This window comes from Gigantopelta aegis, chromosome 8, assembly GCF_016097555.1.
Source record: "Gigantopelta aegis isolate Gae_Host chromosome 8, Gae_host_genome, whole genome shotgun sequence".
Classification (NCBI taxonomy): Eukaryota; Metazoa; Mollusca; class Gastropoda; order Neomphalida; family Peltospiridae; genus Gigantopelta; species Gigantopelta aegis.
The window spans coordinates 78,518,124-78,536,723 of record NC_054706.1 but is presented as its reverse complement, the minus strand read 5'-3'; the positions used below and the strand labels follow the sequence as shown (position 1 = coordinate 78,536,723).

The window sequence follows — 18,600 nt, the reverse complement described above, 5'->3', positions numbered from 1 at the left end:
TTGTTTCTATGGTGAAGATTCCTATATTTGTGACAAAAAAAACAACAAAACAAAAATAAAACGCCACAAACATTTAACACAGACAAAAATATTGTCTTGTTATAAAAATGCAGGTCCAATTGGTAGTAATATGAAACACTGATTACTTGTACTATTATCTATTCCCACTAATAATATACGTTTATGTAGTATCAGGCACGGCGGAGCAGGAGGGAGGGAGCAGGGGGTCTACTCAATCCCCACCCCCTCCAATGTCTACATTTGATATGCGGTGTACACTTGAGGTTGAAACCAGCACAGGGTAAAATATTTGTATCTTAAATGGACTGCGATTTTCTGCTAAAATGAAGGTTACTAACCAAAATACTCTCCAATTCATAAATACTCTTTAAATCATAAATGTCATGTAACACCTTATTTTCTTGCAGGTAGATTGAAATTATTATGAAGTGACATACTTTATTATGTCGGTGGGGCCAGCCAGTGCTCCACAACTGGTGTGACAAAGGTAGTGGTATGTACTGTCCTATCTGTAGGATGTTGTTTGTATAAAAGGTCCCTTGCTGCTAATCGAAAAGAGTAGCTCATTGCGTGATGGCTGCGAGTTTTCTCTTTCATCATTTGCAACCATATATAACCCCCATTAGAATGTGTTGCGTGCGTCGTTAAATACACCAGTTCTTGTTTCCTTCAGTTAGGTCCTTTGGACAGTGGAGTCACCAAACTTAGGCGAACAGGATATGAATACGAGTACATTTATACCTAGCCTGTCGAACAACGTCCTGGTTTACACAAAGTAGTTATATTAGGTTACCAGCACATCTGTGACTGAGCCGGTTATTGGGCTAAGCTTTAAATGTCAACAGTACATGACAAATACTCCAGGATGTATACCACTCTAGACTCTTCACATTTACCAAGCGAGTCTATGGTGGTTCAGGGCTCTACCTGAACGTGACTTCCCGTTAAATGTCGACATGCGATAACAGCTCAATATTCAGATTAGACCCACAAATCTGTTACTAAATATACAATGTTTATCATATGATAAACAAGTGTTCAGTTGTGCACATTCAACACAGAAATAACAAACGCAGGGTGGCTCGGGGGCAACTTCCCACGTAACGCCCCATCCATATATAAGGTACACAGTGTAAAATCAATATACCCACAATTCTGAAACTAAACATAGAATGTTTATCATATGATAAACACGTGTTCAGCGGTGCATATCCAACCCACAAATACCAAACACAGGGTGGCTCGAGAGCAATTTCCCACGTAACGCTTCATCCTTACACATCCTTATACATATATGGTATACAGTGTAAAATGAACGTACCCATTCAGCATTCTGAAACTAAACACAGAATCTTTATCATATGATAGAGATGTGTTCAGTGGTTTACATACAACCCACATATAACAAACACGTGGTGGCTCAGGCGCAACTTCCAAGGTAACGCCCTGTCAGAGTGTATGGTTCATAGTATAACTACAACACACTCGTTTACAAAACACACAATTCTGGAACTAAAACTAGAAAGTTTATGAAATTCTACAGATTAACCTTTTAGTGCCTGTTCTATGGAAATGAGGAGAACCTAGGGTAGACCAAGGCTCTATCTCAACGTGACGCCCCTTGAAGTTCGACATTCGGATATCAGCTCAATATTGAAATTAGACCCACAAATCTGTTACTAAATATACAATGTTTATCATATAATAAACAAGTGTTCAGTGGTGCACATTCAACCCAGTAATAACAAACACAGGGTGGCTCGGGGGCCCACGTAACGCCCCATGCATATATAAGGTACACAGTGTAAAATCAATATACTAGTACCCACAATTCTGAAACTGAACATATAATGTTTATGATATGATAAACACGTGTTCAGCAGTGCACACCCAACCCATAAATATCAAACATAGAGTGGCTAAGGGGCAACTTTCCACTTAACGCCCCATATATATAGGTACACAGTACAAAACCAATCAAACCAAAATTCTGAAAGCAAACATAGAATGTTTATCATAGAATGTTTAACATACTGTGTTTACACACTTGTATCAAGCATACACTACATACGCTTATTATATACTATACACATACACTACACACATACGTATATACCACGTACAAGTATACACTAAGTATATGAAGTAAACATGTATAGAGTATGCTATACATACATCAAGTAAACACTACGCAAATACGGGACACACTACGTGTATAAGATATACATGAGTAGTACGTGGGTCACTTGGGTACCATGTATGCAAATGAGCTAGGTCACGTGACCTGTCCTGCGCTCTGATTGGTTGACCTCTAAGGGCGTGGCCTCTTCTGATTGGCTGACCTCTAAGCGTGGGGGCGTGGCCTAATGACGTTCATTGACCTCGGGGTCGTGCAGCTGGCTGATCTTTAAGCGTGGGGACGCTACTGGGTTAATGACTTGGACAGCTGTCGGAACCTGACCTCTGTGTCAGGAAACACCGGATGTTGGTCAGATTGATGGGTGTGCTAACCGTCGGGGGTCCTTTGATGTACAGGAAACAGATGGTGCGGAAGTCGTTAATGATCCCTAGAGTGGTGTCGAATGACGGGGTGCAGTGTGACATCTGTTCGTTTTGGCCATGAGTCATCCCAGAACGTGTTCAGACACGTCTTGACCTCGAGATAGCGTGGCGGTCTGACGTCACAAGAAATACCCGAATCATTGCTGTAGTCGGTGGTTAAGACCGGGGTAGATACCGGGGTTCGTATCCAGGTATCAACTGGTCATCACCCAGCCTTTTTACTAGCCACAGATGGCTGACGCGTGTCCAGGACAGCGTGCTTGAACCATAATTGAAATATAAGCACGGAAATAAGTTGAAATAAATACAAATAGTAAGCTTTGTTTTAAAAGTTTAACGACACCACTAGAGCACATTGATTTATTAATCATTGGCTATTGGATGTCAAACATATGTGGTACTTTTGAAACATAAAGACGAAACCCGTTACATTATAGTAGCAAGGGCCAGCCCGCAGACAGGATAGCACATACCACACAACTCCCACTGTCTTAGATATCCACAGATAGCTGGCGTGTGTGTGTGTGTGCGGGCGTGCTTAAACCTTAACGGGATAGAGTATTTCGTATTGCCAGACATTCGTAGAGGATGGCCCCCGAGACTTCATAACAAGATTAGCCAATGAGAAGGTTGCTAGTTTGTTTTGAAATACGACCTTCTTTCATATCTCGCAATGATCGCACGATGGTAATTTCAAAAATAAACAGACAAAGCATTAATATTACATATGTATCACTATAAAATAAATACTGAATGTATACTCAAACGATATATACCATTTGAAGAATAACAAACACGGGGGTGTTGGTAGTGGTAGAGCAGATAATCTCTCTCGCCCCTACATTATCCCCACAGTCTTAGCCACAGATAACTGGCGTGCGCGCGCGCGCGTTTAAACCTTAATGGGATAGAGGTACGGAAAAATAAATATAACCTCATAGTTTGAAACTTTATTTCAACATTAATCACTTCCCACTGAGACAGATGTGTAGCTAGATCTCTTAAAATACAGAAAAGTATATCGTCTGCTATAGATACGTAATGAGAAACACACGCGGGTCACTTCCAAGTATTACTTTCTTACTACGCTGTGGCTAATTGGTGGAAATATGATACCCCTGTAGCTACAAGCAAATGCTTTATTTAACGACGCACCGAAGCTTACAAAGTCGAGTTTAATTTCCCGGGTTATTTTTAGCGAAGCAGCCGATATTTTTCAAAGACAGAAAGAAATACAGTGGAAAAAGCAGATACACTTATTCGGTGGCCAGTAGGGGGAAGAAAGGAATGTGCGTAACAACCCAGCCCATTACAAACATTAATAAAGGAATGTATAGACGGCTTAATTGTTAAGGAAGAAAGGAATGTGCGCGCGCGCGCGCGCGCGCGTGTGTGTGTGTGTGTGTGTGTGTGTGAAACACCCCAGCCCATTGCTTTGAAGAAAGAACGTGTGACTACAACTCAACGTTCCAACGTAACCTATGCTCTTTTAACTGCATTTGAAACACGAGTATTTCCCTAGAGTACAAGCCTTTATAGACAACCAGTGTATTATGTCTGGTATGTCAAAGGCCGTGGTATGTGCTGCCCTGTACACACAGCTCTTGCTACTATAAAGTAGCGGTAGAAATATCCAATCACAAATCTAGTCATACAGTAGAAAACACAAACAACAAACGCAGAGAGAGAGAGAGAGAGAGAGAGAGAGAGAGAGAGAGAGAGAGAGAGGGAGAGAGAGAGTCTATATTTTACCAAATGGGAAAATACAGTGGTCGATCTAGGATCGATCCCCGTCGGTGGTCCAATAGGCTATAGCCAACCAGTGCATTATACCAAGGGCCGTGGTATGTGCTGTCCTGTACACACATCCCTTGCTACTATAATGTAGCGGTAGAGACTGACATTCAATCACAAAACTAGTCATGGAGTAAAACACACAAAAAACAAACGTAATGGTTTGGGTTTTTTCATTTTATTTCTAAATGACAAATCACAAACTACACATATATAATATGGACACACATTGGGTTAAATCGAGAGGCCTTAAGGGCGACAACTACACATATATATATATATAAAATGGACACACATTGGGTTACATCGAGAGACCCTAGGGGCGACAACTACATACAGTAGAATCTCATTGGCTCGAACACTGTCGGTACATCAAAGTCTGTTCGACCCATCGGATAGTTCGAACCATGCATTCGGCCGTTGTCGGGTGCTTCTGTAACACAAAAATCATTCGGACAACCTCGCATGTTATATATGTTATATATATATATAATGGACACACATTGGGTTACATCGAGAGGCCCTAAAGGGCGACATGTGAATAATATGAGTGTTCATTTCTCTTCATCTTCGTCCTCATCATCAGTATCATCACCATCGGTATCGTCGCCGTCTAGTTCGTCCAAATATTCGCCGATCCACGAACGATACTGATTTACTTTAGAACGGATCTGAGGTCTCAGATCTCTTTTCGGATTCACAGACTGTAGAATTTTTCTCGTGTTGGGGCCTTTATCAAAGTAATGCATATAAGCCAGGAAGCGAGAGTACGTGTCTTTAAATATCTTCCATTGTAAAGTCTTCATGTTTCTTTCGATGGCATCTTGGGACATGTTTTTTTCTTCGTAGCGTTTCCTCTTGCTTTCGATATAATCACGATTGATGTCGAATTCACGCTCGATCATCAGACGTATGCCTTCGTTTTCCAGATCGGACGACGGCTCCTCTTCTTCATTTCCCTCCTTGCACGTTTTAAATCGTAGATGTCGCTGCAAGTCACTCCCGTCTTTAAAGACCAGACCACACGTATCGCAAGACTGCATCCTCTTGACTTTTTACAGATAGGGCTCTACCTCATCTTCTTCTTCGTCGTCACTTTCGTCGTCACTTGCTGCTTGTCGATGGGGTTTGAACAGTGCCAGGTAATGACAGTTTCTTCTCTGTGTCGGGTCTTTGCTGCTATAGAGGTTCTGGTTGATGGCAATCACCGAGAGGTTTCTGTGGTGACTTCCTTCCGTGAACAGATCGGTGATACGAGAGTCTTTTCCAGCTGTAGACATCAGGTCATCCAACACGATGAGATTTCTGACTCTGGGATCCAAATAACGATCCTTTTCCAAATTCTCGGGTATGCCTTGAACAAATTTTACTCGAGCAACCATTTTGATCGTATCATAGAGAGGTTGCCATCGTTTGTAGAGCAAAATGATGCGCTGGGGAGGTGGGTGGATTTTACCATCCCGTAGCAGTTTGTACAAAAAAAATGTTTTTAAACACGACGTGGGTCCCGACACGATCATGGTGAACGGATGTAACAATCTTAAGGGCTGCTGCTGCTGCTGCTGCTGCTGTTGCTGCTGCTGCTGCTGCTGCTGCTGCTGGGAAGGCTTATTTTCAGATTCCAAGAGTCCATGTTTATTTCGTACGTGCCGAGTTAGGTCGTGGGTCCAAACATATTTTTTTTCGCAAATGTGACACTGATTCATGATGTTGACTGTTGAAGTGTTCGACGTGAACTGGCGATGTTGAAACTGCCATGCCCCCCCCCCCCCCCTTTTATAGTCTTCTTAGAAATGTTTGTGCCGTTTTTGCCCAGTCTGCTCTAGTCGTTTCCGTTCCACGCCGCTCTGTTCTCGTTTCCGTTTCTGCTCGGCCTTGGCTTGTTCTACCACCTGTTGCGTTGGGGAGACCATGACGACTTTAGGTGTCGGGGGCTTGTTCTGTTCCTCTTTTTCTTTTTTCCAAGTGGGATCGTAGAGTTCTAGACATCGATCCACGCTGTACATCATCTGACTTTTCCCACCACGCTGCACTGAAAAATGAGGTTGAAGTTTACCTTGGGCTTGCAACTTGTAAAAGCGGGTCCACTTGTCCGCGTCGGGAACGTACAACTTGTACTGGTCTGACATGTTGCGCCTCTGAAGGTTCTATCTCAAATGACGATGTTACCCATTGCCTTTTATTTATACTCTCTATAATTTCGCGCATGCTCACAAAGATTAAATTTTGTGTGATACGTATGGTCAGGGCCACACTCAGGGCCACACACGGGGCCACACTCAGAGCCACACACAGGTCCACACACACACACACACACACACACACACACACACACGCACACACACAGTCACCCTTACATTAATAACAAACAAAACGTGTTATTCACATGTTTATTTTACAAAACGAAAAGTAGCACACACGTGTTTAATGTCTCAAAACATTGTTAATGTAGGGACATCTTGGGGACAGCCTGTAATGTTCCATCACTGGATCGTCCATCTTCTGCCATCTGTAGGTGCGTAGTCCACAACAGTAGCAGACGACGGCATCGTGGTCTCCCATGTAGAAGAAACCGGCCTTGGCGAGTTCCCTCGGTTTCTGGCGCAACTGTATGGGCCACCACCCAAACGTGCAGAGTCATCTGTAGAATCTTCTCATTTCGGGTCGATGACAGAACAAGTAATGTCTCGAAAGACCATCGCCATCGGCGTCGTAGGCATCATCATCGTAGGGAGTCGGAGTCCGTTTCTCGAGCAGCATCCGTCTGCTCCATGGGTTCTTCATCCACGATTTCGACGGGTTCACGGATATCCGTGGGTTCTTCGTCCACAATTTCACCGGGTTCACGAGCAGCGTCCGCTTGATCATGTTCTTCTGGTTTGGTAGCAACTCTTTTGCATTGGATCGTGTGTCTTTCAGAACATTTGCATACCAAGACATCGTCACCGCTGCTGCTACAACTGCTGTTACTACTGCTGTCCATTCTCGAATATTCCGATGCCATCTCTGGAGCGCACGTCTTCACTCTACAACGGTCGACTGACGAATGATGAACAGCTCTAAATCTAAGGTTTATACGCACAATGTCTGAGCATGTCCAAACACGTCCTGTGGGTTTTCCCGTGACGTCACGGAACATGTCTGGACACGTCTAATATCTCGGATTGCATTCCGAACACTCTATGGCACCCGTCAGATTTTGATGATCTTCTCGTAAGTGGCACGGTATGACGTCTCTCAGTTCAGGCACAAAGTCGTAGATAGTGTCAAAACATTTCTGGAGCTCTTTCCACTGTTCGACAGTCAGTCAAACGCCGCGACGGGAAGGTTTCAGTTCTTGATCACAATACCACCACTGACGAATATCCACACCTTTGTAAATGGTATCGACGTAAACGTTCCCACCAATATGCTGCGGTACACTCGATTCTCGTTTGAAGGTGGCCAGTTCTAACCACTGTTTCATCGTCAGAGAAACGCCTTTCTTGGTTGGAAAAAGTGTTCCACGGTCCTCGTCGAACTGACGAACGTGAATGGCAATGTCCCCCTTCCACAGTTTAACCACGACGTAGACGTTACCGCCGAGGTCTAGTTTGCATCTCGTTTCGTTTTCTTCGTTTTTGACAATGCCCTCTGTAGTGCTTCTGTTATATCCCGATGCCATTTTCTTCTTTTCAAGTACAGCGCAATCAGACACAGGAACGTGAATATCATTCATCAACGGTATACGTCTTCTCTCTAGCAGTGTCGCTGAGCGAATGGCAAGCGTCCTGAATATGGGGGTTTTATAGGCCCCCCACGGTAGCGTCCCCACGCTATCTGGAAGTCAAGACGTGTCTGAACACGCTCTCTGGGGTGACTCATGGCCAACGTCGTATATGGGCACGTTTCAAACCTTCCCCCGACATCTGGCAAAACCTTGAGGATTTTCCTCTGTAATTTTCCACTTCCCCGTTGACTGTTTCTCATTATGCAGAGACCCCCACTCAAGACGTGTCTGAACACGTTCTGAAATGACTCATGGCCAACGCCGTATATGGACACGTTTCAAACCTTTCCCCCGACATCTGGTAAAACCCCTGGGGTTTTTCCTCTGGAATTTTCCACTCCCCGTTGACTGGTTCTCCTTAATCACCCCACACCTGTCAAATCCATCTTGCCATCTTAACGACTTCCACACCATCTGTTTCCTGTACATCAAACGGCTGTCACAGTTAAATAAACACCCCATCATTCGACACCACTCTAGGGGTCATTAACGACTTCCGCACCATCTGTTTCCTGTACATCAAAGGACCCCCCGACGGTTAGCACACCCATCAATCTGACCAACATCCGGTGTTTCCTGACACAGAGGTCAGGTTCCCACAGCTGTCCAAGTCATTAACCCAGTGGCGTCCCCACGCTTAAAGGTCAGCCAGCTGCATGACCCCCGAGGTGCACTGAACGTGACGTCATTAGGCCACGCCCCACGCTTAGAGGTCAGCCAATCAGAAGAGGCCACGCCCCTTAGAGGTCAACCAATCAGAGCGCAGGACAGGTCACGTGACCTAGCTCATTTGCATACATGGTACCCAAGTGACCCACGTACTACTTACCTGAAATACATATACTACACATTACGCACATGTAATACGTGTATAAAGGTTATACCACATGTAATACGTATTCACTAAGTAGGTCAAGTGTGCACAACTTAAATGAAGGATAACCTATGTACACAGAATGTACTGTACTTACATTAAGTATACACTATGTGCATCAAGTATTCACTACGTACACCAAGTATATACACTATGTACGCAATGTATACCTGAAATGCGCAGTGTTTACTTCAAGAATAGTTTTAAAGGGACAGACCCTAGTTTTCAAACACTACAGCATATTTGTTCATTATTAGAGCTGTTTATGATCACTGAAATCAAACATTACTTATATTTTATTGATTAGATAATCCATTTCCGTACAACCGGAGTGTTTTTGGTCATCCTGGTGTTTCTAATACCACAAAATGCATTTTTCATATTTTAAAAAACGCACGTGCGTCTGAGAAATAACAGTTATGGAGTCGAGTTTTAGTTTACTTTTAACGATATTTCACCGTTATCCAAATGCGTTACAGGTTTGTAACTTATTTAATCGTAGTGTCCATTTTCATGGGTTGAAACTAAGGTCTGGGCCTTTAAATTACTGTAATTACTGTATATCTTTAGTACGTATTACATATGGCATGTAGCTAATGTTCAGCTCTTGTTTAGCGTGTACTGTATATCTTGAGTACGTATTACATATGGCATGTGGCCAATGTTCAGCTCTTGTTTAGCGTGTACTGTATATCTTGAGTACGTATTACATATGGCATGTGGCCAATGTTCAGCTCTTGTTTAGCGTGTACTGTATATCTTGAGTACGTATTACATATGGCATGTGGCCAATGTTCAGCTCTTGTTTAGCGTGTACTGTATATCTTGAGTACGTATTACATATGGCATGTAGTTCGTGTTCAGCTCTTGTTTAGCGTGTACTGTATATCTTGAGTACGTATTACATATGGCATGTAGCTCGTGTTCAGCTCTTGTTTAGCGTTTACTGTATATCTTGAGTACGTATTACATATGGCATGTAGCTCGTGTTCAGCTCTTGTTTAGCGTTTACTGTATATCTTGAGTACGTATTACATATGGCATGTAGCTCGTGTTCAGCTCTTGTTTAGCGTATACTGTATATCTTGAGTATGTATTACATATGGCATGTAGCCAATGGTCAGCTCTTGTTTAGCGTATACTGTATATCTTTAGTACGTATTACATATGGCATGTAACTAATGTTCAGCTCTTGTTTAGCGTATACTGTATATTGACAGTGTATAATGTACGTTAGTAGTTTGTACTTGACATACGTTGTGTATATATGACGTATTTAGTGTGCATTTGATATACTATAATTAATTTCAATACATGATGTTCATATGATATATATGCAGTATCTACATAATTTACGCTGCGTATGCTTTGTCTAAAACATATTTTCGACTCTGCCTTGTGCAGAGATACAATTTTGATCACGTAATACGGTTTTGTCAAATCATTTAGTATGTCTACAATTTATTTACGTGCAGTCGAATGTAACAATGAAATTGACAGAGGATGAATGAATGAATGAATGCATGTTTAACGACACCCCAGCACGAAAAATACATCGGCTATTGGGTGTCAAACTATGGTAATGCAAATAAATAAAGTGATGATCAACATCAATATAAAAATTCAAGACAAACAAAAACAGTGTAAAGAACTGTGCAAAAACACAAATATCACAGAATTTTACGGATACTGAACTTTACTCAAAACTTCAATTTTGTGCTGTATTGGCCATTCTCAAAGAGAATGTTACACCCCTGCACCACGGTGAGGTTACAGCACACGCAGGGGTGACAGAGGATGAGAACCAAACAAGGGAGACAGAAAAATACAAGTGAGAGTCAGAAGAGTCAGAAAAGGAAGAGAGAGAGAGAGAGAGAGAGAGAGAGAGAGAGAGAGAGAGAGAGAGAGAGAGAGAGAGAGAGAGAGAGAGAGAGAGAGAGAGAGAGAGAGAAAGAGACGGAAACAAAACGAGAAGACAAAGAGATAGACAGACAGATAGACAGACAGACATACTAGCAGATTGAGGATAATATTCGTTTACATATTTTGGTTGAGAGTAATTTAAAAAAAAGAATAACATCCTAGTCTAGTGTGGGGGTCTTTGAGGGTTTTTTGTGGGGGTTTTCCTGTCAATTTTCCAGAACAAACATTTATTCTCAAAATTAAAAAATGCTCGTCATAACATCACTGATCACATCAATATATTATGTTGCTGTGACGGTACATGCTCTTAAATTGTTTTCGCCTGTGGCGATATTAATTGTTTTAGAGGGCCGTGTGCAGTTCCAAATTGCACTTAGGCCCAGATGGGCAACTTGATACGTGATACCTTTGCGCGACGGTCATCGAACTTTTCTAATACACACCCAGCGCATGTGTGGAGGCCATGTGGCTAGTAGTTACGTAATATCTCCGGTAGTGCTGTTTATGGCCAGGGGATTGCTCGCGGATGGCGACAGCCAGTCTGACGATCAGAGAAAAATATGCCGGCGTGGTGGTTGTGGAAAATCCACATGATACGTGAGGTACCGCCTTGTACCCCCAGGCGATATTCGCTGTCTCTGAGAGTTTTGAATAAATAGCTAGGATTTTAGATATATCGAGGAGAAACGATTGGAAGTATCCAGTGGAAACGGACGTCGTCCACTGAACGATCTATATAAGTTCAGTCCGGACGTGGTAAATATATTTTTCTGCTCTGTTGTATAACCTTGATGTGATTGATGTGACCTTAAATATTTTAATACTGTATTATACCAATATTATTTAGACGGTTCTGCCGGTCATCTGACGCAGTAATCTGTAGGCTCACTGTCCTAAATAATTATAAAAAGCTTAACCAGTGATCCTAGAGGACCTAGGTAAACTGTAGGTTATTGTCTTTATTGTGATAGGTACCAGTATTAAGTCTGTATTACAAGGTTATTGAATGAGTAGTTAGGGTTAATTAAAAATTAACCAGTTAGGAATAGAGCTGTAATTCCTTTATTAATTAAGTTCCCCTGGAAGCGTTTCTCCATTATCACACGTGTGTGTGTTAGCGTTTCTCAATTATCACACGTGTGGGTGTTGTGTCACGGTGAAGTGATTAGCATATTGTGTAAACTAGACACCTAGAGATTAACTAATTAAGTGATCAGTTCTGGGTTGTTATTATTTGTTGTTGTTAATTAACTACTGCGGCAGTACATTTGTCAGCATAGGTTAATACAGATTCCAAAGTGTATTGTGTTTTTGTTGTGTTTTGTAGTGAACTAAACGTGCTATATTATATATACTTTATATAAGATCGTATCTCTGATCATACCTAGACGAGCCACTCGGGTAAATACTGCTCGATACAGAGAGATCTAATAGATATACAGTCAGGAGAGATATTTGGATAATCGTGTTTCATCCAGTTACGGGTATTGTAGGATCCCCGTGACAGTTGCAATAAATTATTATCAATAAAGGAAGGAAATGTTTTATTTAACGACGCACTCAACACATTTTACTTGCGGTTATATGGCGTCAGGCATATCGTTAAGGACCACACAAATATTCAGGGAGGAAACCCGCTGCCGCCACTTCATGGACTACTCTTTTTGATTAGCAGCAAGGGATCGTTTATATGCACCATCCCACAGACAGGATGGCACACGCCACGGCCTTTGATGTACCAGTCGCGGTGCACTGGCTGGAGCGAGAAATAGCCCAATAAGCCCACTGACGCATCAATAAAGGTAACAACCATATATTAATATCTATCTGTCTATCTATCTATCTATCTATCTGTCTATGCATCTGTCTATGCATCTATATATTTGTCTATCTATCTATCTATATATATATGCACATACCTCTCTCTCTCTCTCTCTCTCTCTCTCTCTCTCTCTCTCTCTCTCTCTCTCTCTCTCTCTCTCTCTCTCTCTCTCTCGGTCTGTGATTGTCTGTAACTTTGTGTCTGTCTGTCTGTGACACACACCCCCATCCCCCGTCTCTGAGAGCGGGATTTAGCTCAGTCGAACTACCTCAGTGGATCCAATCAACTGAATGGGCTTTTCTCGTTCTTGCACCACAAATGTGCTTTCCGGTGTGTGGGAAAGTGCATATAGATACCTTGCTGCATTAGGAAAAATGAAGTGGGTTTCGTCTGATGACTACGTGTCAAAATTACCGAACGTTTGACATCCAATGGCCGATGATTAATTAATCATTGTGCTCTAATGGTATTGTTAAACAAAACAAAGTAAACTGTGCGCGCGCGTGTAACTATATATTTCTCAGTTTCCGCCTCTGTGTCTGTAACTGTCTGTCTCTGCCCCCCCCCCCCCCCCTTCTCTCTCTCTGGGGCGGGACATAGCCTGGTTGTAAAAACACTCTCGTAATATGTAGTCGGTGTAAGATTGATTCTTGGCGTGACTCATTGGGCTATTTCTCTTTCGAGCCAATCTTCATCATATGGTGTAAAAAATTCCGGGGTATATATTAACCTGTCTGTGGGACGGTGCATATAATAGATCCCGTGTTGCTAATCGAAGAGTAGTCCATAACATGGCGACATCGAGTTTCCTCTCTGTGGTCTTTATCCATTTCTCCGGCGTAATTAACATGGCTTTAATAAATAATTGGCGTATGTCACTATTACTATTTTATCGTTTTGTAATGAACTTTTTCGTTGACAATACCATTGAAAAAGTGCTGACCATGAATGACATTATTGTAATATAGCAATATGGATGGTGCAAAGCTATAGCGTCCAATGTATCACAGAAGAAATCCCCGTGTCAAAAGTTAAAATATTCATGGAGTAAAAACAGCTGCGGCTCTGATTAGTAGAAATATATGTCGATAATTATTTCTACAAATACTATTATGCATTCCAAATAAATAAATAAATATACTCTTGTTATCCAGTATATACTACATGACAAAAACAAAAGAGGGCATCCCGTATTCTATATCTTCCTCTCTTTTTTTTCATATGATAAACATGTTTAGTTGCAGAATTGTGGGTAGATTGATTTTACACAGTGTACCATACATATTACTTAGGAAGTTGCGCCTGAGCCAACCCGTGTTTAGTATATATGGGTTGGACGTGCACTACTGAACACTTGTTAATCATATGATAAACATTCTCTGTTTAGTTTCAAAATTGTAGGTCAAATCTGAATATTGAGCTCATCGAATTATGGCCTGTCGCCATAATGAAACTTAGCAGAAAACGCATAATCATGTATATACAATATATTTTGAAGCACTCATATCCCATGCACCGGGCAAGACTAATGAAAATTGGCAGAAAACGCATACTCCTATATATGCAATGCATTTACATGCACTTATACCCCATGGACCGGGCAAGGCTAGTTTTGAAAATGTTCAGACATATTATAAGTACATATCTAATGCAACGGGGTGATAGTCCATGCCGTCTAACTCATCGTCACAACGTCATTCGTCTATGGCCTGTCGCCATAATGAAAATTGGCAGAAAACGCATACTCGTATATATGCAATGCATTTACATGCACTTATACCCCATGGACCGGGCAAGGCTAGGTGGGAAAATGTTCAGACATATTATAAGTACATATCTAATGCAACGGGGTGGTAGTCCATGCCGTCTAACTCATCGTCACAACGTCATTCGTCTATGGCCTGTCGCCATAATGAAAATTGGCAGAAAACGCATACTCGTATATATGCAATGCATTTACATGCACTTATGCCCCATGGACCGGGCAAGGCTAGGTGTAAAAAATGTTCAGATATATTCTAAGTACATATCTAATGCAACGGGGTGGTAGTCCATGCCGTGTAACCCATCGTCACGACGTTGTTCGTTTATGGCCTGTCGCCAAAATCAAAATTGGCAGAAAACGCATACTCGTATATATGCAATGCATTTACATGCACTTATACCACATGGACCGGGCAAGGCTAGGTGTCAAAATGTTCAGACGTATTTTATGTACATATCTAATACAACGGGGCGGTGGTCCATGACGTCTAACCCATCGTCACGACGTCGTTCGTCTATGGCCTGTCGCCATAATGAAAATTGGCAGAAAACGCATAATCATGTATAGACAATATATTTTGAAGCACTCATATCCCATGCACCGGGCAAGACTAGGTGTGAAAATGTTCAGACGTATTCTAAGTACATATCTAATACAACGTGGTGGTGGTCTATGCCGTCTAACCCATCGTCACGACGTCGTTCGTCTATGGCCTGTCGGCATAATGAAAATTGGCAGAAAACGCATACTCCTATATATGCAATGCATTTACATGCACTTATACCCCATGGACCGGGCAAGGCTAGTTTTGAAAATGTTCAGACATATTATAGGTACATATCTAATGCAACGGGGTGGTGGTCCATGCCGTCTAACTCATCGTCACAACGTCATTCGTCTATGGCCTGTCGCCATAAGGAAAATTGGCAGAAAACGCATACTCGTATATATGCAATGCATTTACATGCACTTATGCCCCATGGACCGGGCAAGGCTAGGTGTGAACATTTTCAGATATATTCTAAGTACATATCTAATGCAACGGGGTGGTAGTCCATGCCGTGTAACCCATCGTCACGACGTTGTTCGTTTATGACCTGTCGCCATAATCAAAATTGGCAGAAAACGCATACTCGTATATATGCAATGCATTTACATGCACTTATACCCCATGGACCGGGCAAGACTAGGTGTCAAAATGTTCAGACGTATTTTATGTATATATCTAATACAACGGGGCGGTGGTCCATGACGTCTAACCCATCGTCACGACGTCGTTCGTCTATGGCCTGTCGCCATAATGAAAATTGGCAGAAAACGCATAATCATGTATAGACAATATATTTTGAGGCACTCATATCCCATGGACCGGGCAAGGCTAGGTTTGAAAATATTCAGACATATTATAAGTACATATCTAATGCAACGGGGTGGTGGTCCATGCCGTCTAACCCATTGTCACGACGTCGTTCGTCTATGGCCTGTCGCCACAATCAAAATTGGCAGAAAACGCATACTCGTATATATGCAATGCATTTAATTGCACGTATACCCCATGGACCGGGCAAGGCTAGGTGAGAAAATGTTGAGACATATTCTAAGTACATATCTAATGCCACGGGGTGGTGGTCCATGCCGTCTAACCCATCGTCACGACGTCGTTCGTCTATGGCCTGTCGCCATAATGAAAATCGTCAGAAAACGCATAATCATGTCTATACAGTCTATTTTGAGGTACTCATACCCCATGGATCGGGCAAGGCTATGTGTGGTGGATGACATATGTAATTGTAGTCTTGTATCACTATGGTGATGTGCGGAATATCCAGAGTGTGTAGTACCATTGATCACACGTTGAACAAATTCACATTGTGCACAAACTGGTATAGGCTATCCCTAGCAAAAGTTGAGTGTATTGGCAAGTGACTTAGCTTGAAAATAAAGTTCCTACTAGGAGTATTTTGGAAAATCTAGCCCTTTAAATAAGAAATTAAGATTTCAATTTGTAAATAGGCAAAATATTTTAGTATAGGTCATTCCCAACTTATACATGTTGATGAAGTATAACTAATAAACTAGTCACTGATGGCTTGCAGTTAATCCGACTTAGTGAGAAATTAAGGAAGAATTGGCACATTAAAATATGTATTATTTCATTGTGGTCAACATGACTAAGCAAATTGAGAAATGGTCTTTTTTTCTCTCATCCTGATGTTGTACTGGTTTTAAGGTTGAAATGAAATTCAATATTATTTTTTTGTTGTTATCTTGTTTATATGTTTAAATAAACCAGATTTTCCACTATTCATTTACATTACTGTTGATTTAGAGTAAGCGGTTAGGTTTGTAGGTTTTGTCCAAAAGTACAACAGTTGCAATAATAAACTTTTCAATTTTATTGTCTGATGGTTCTTTCCTTGTAAGTCAAATCGTAATTATTTGAACAGCAATTATTGGTTCCATCATTTAAGTAATGTTGCCGTTTTTTGGTATTAATTTCACGAAATTTGTGATGTATGAAATAGTAAATGCTAAGTATGGTACTAATAATGTTTTCCAAGTAGTAACCATGCAATTGGTGAATAATGTTGCAAACCTTTTCGTTCATCAGAAAATAGTAGTTTTATACATTTTAGAACATGGTTTTTGATTTATATCAACTTCTAAGAAATAATGTTTCAAATATTTATGTTTTTAAAATAATTTTATATGTATAAATATTTATACGACATGAATTCCTTGTCTTGAACACTCATGGTTCCTTAATTTTAAATTATTATTAGATGCTTAAAATTCATATTCTACTGCCATCAAGACATTGTAACTAAAACATAAAACAGAGTAATCTAAATTTTACAATCCTGTTATAAACCTGTGATCCCTAATGATGATAAAATTCAAAAGAAAATCTTTTTTAACCCTAAAAATAGACACAAGAATTGATTTGTTGTCTGTATCAAATAATATTTCATCAATTTATTAGCATGCTGTCACTTAAAAACTTCATTTTTAGCAAGGGAAGAACCATTGCAATGAATTGATTATTAAAGGTCGATTAATTGTGAAATAGTTTGCTACGAGTCGCAGGACTGTGAACATAAAATGAAGCTGTTTTACTCAAGTTGTTTAGCGACTTGGGTTTCTGTTTTCATTGGATGTCTTGTTATCCATTATTTATTGATGTAATGTTTTAATTTGTTGAATGTGTGTGTGTGTGTGTGTGAAATATCCATGTTTTGTGTTTGTACAACCTAGGACTGCTTGTGTTAATAATTTATTACAAATTTTATGCAATTTATTATATTGAATGACTTTTTTGTCTGTAGTTTGTAGCAGTACATGCAAGTGGCACTGTTGTATTTTTAGCTGGGCCAATGTCAATCTGGCGTCAAGATCTTCCGTCCGACATGAGCAAAACCCAACATGCTGGCAGTACACATCATTTGGCATACATTAAATCTTTTATTGTCATCACTCAGATATTGTACATAGACATTTCTTCGTCTCTTTAAAAATGTGACAATGATTCGGTGCCGTGTTCACCAAGATATGTTGAATTTTAAAATTAGTTTCTAAATTGTAGATATATTGTTATTAACAGACAAGATCGATTTAGTATTAAGCAAGGTGATGGGGAAGTGAGGGTTGGGGATGAATGCAGATTACTGATGATGCAGAAGTACTTATTGCATTGTTTGTCAGGTTATTTCATGTCAGTATTTTGTGGAGTTCAAAATATTTGTTCTCTGCAACATACGACAAAGTTTATTTCATTTGAGTATATTGTTGGCTGGGAATTGTGTATACAGGCATATGTTGAGGGAATACTTTTGCTCAGATATGTAGAGGAAGTGTCTATAATTATAATTTTGCTTTTCCAGATGTGTTACAGGGTGGTCAGCCCAAACCATGAAATATAATGAATTAACATACCAAATGAATTATTAGTAACTTAGTGTAATTATTAATGATACATAATTTTATTTATATTTTAAAAGTTTAGTTCTTTTTAGGATCATAATTAAATGAAATTTCTTTCAACAGTTGAAATTTAATTTTAAAAAATACAT

The 18,600-nt window shown here is 40.7% G+C and overlaps 1 protein-coding gene across 1 annotated transcript in view; it reads left to right on the top strand.

Annotated features, from left to right (window-relative positions):
- Positions 1-437, top strand: part of LOC121379850 (prolyl 4-hydroxylase subunit alpha-1-like) — a 14,162-nt gene extending 13,725 nt beyond the window's left edge. The window contains exon 5 of the mRNA XM_041508502.1: positions 429-437. Within this exon, the coding sequence (XP_041364436.1) occupies positions 429-437 (9 nt within the window). The remainder of the gene's footprint in view (positions 1-428) is intronic.
- Positions 438-18,600: the final 18,163 nt, after the last annotated feature.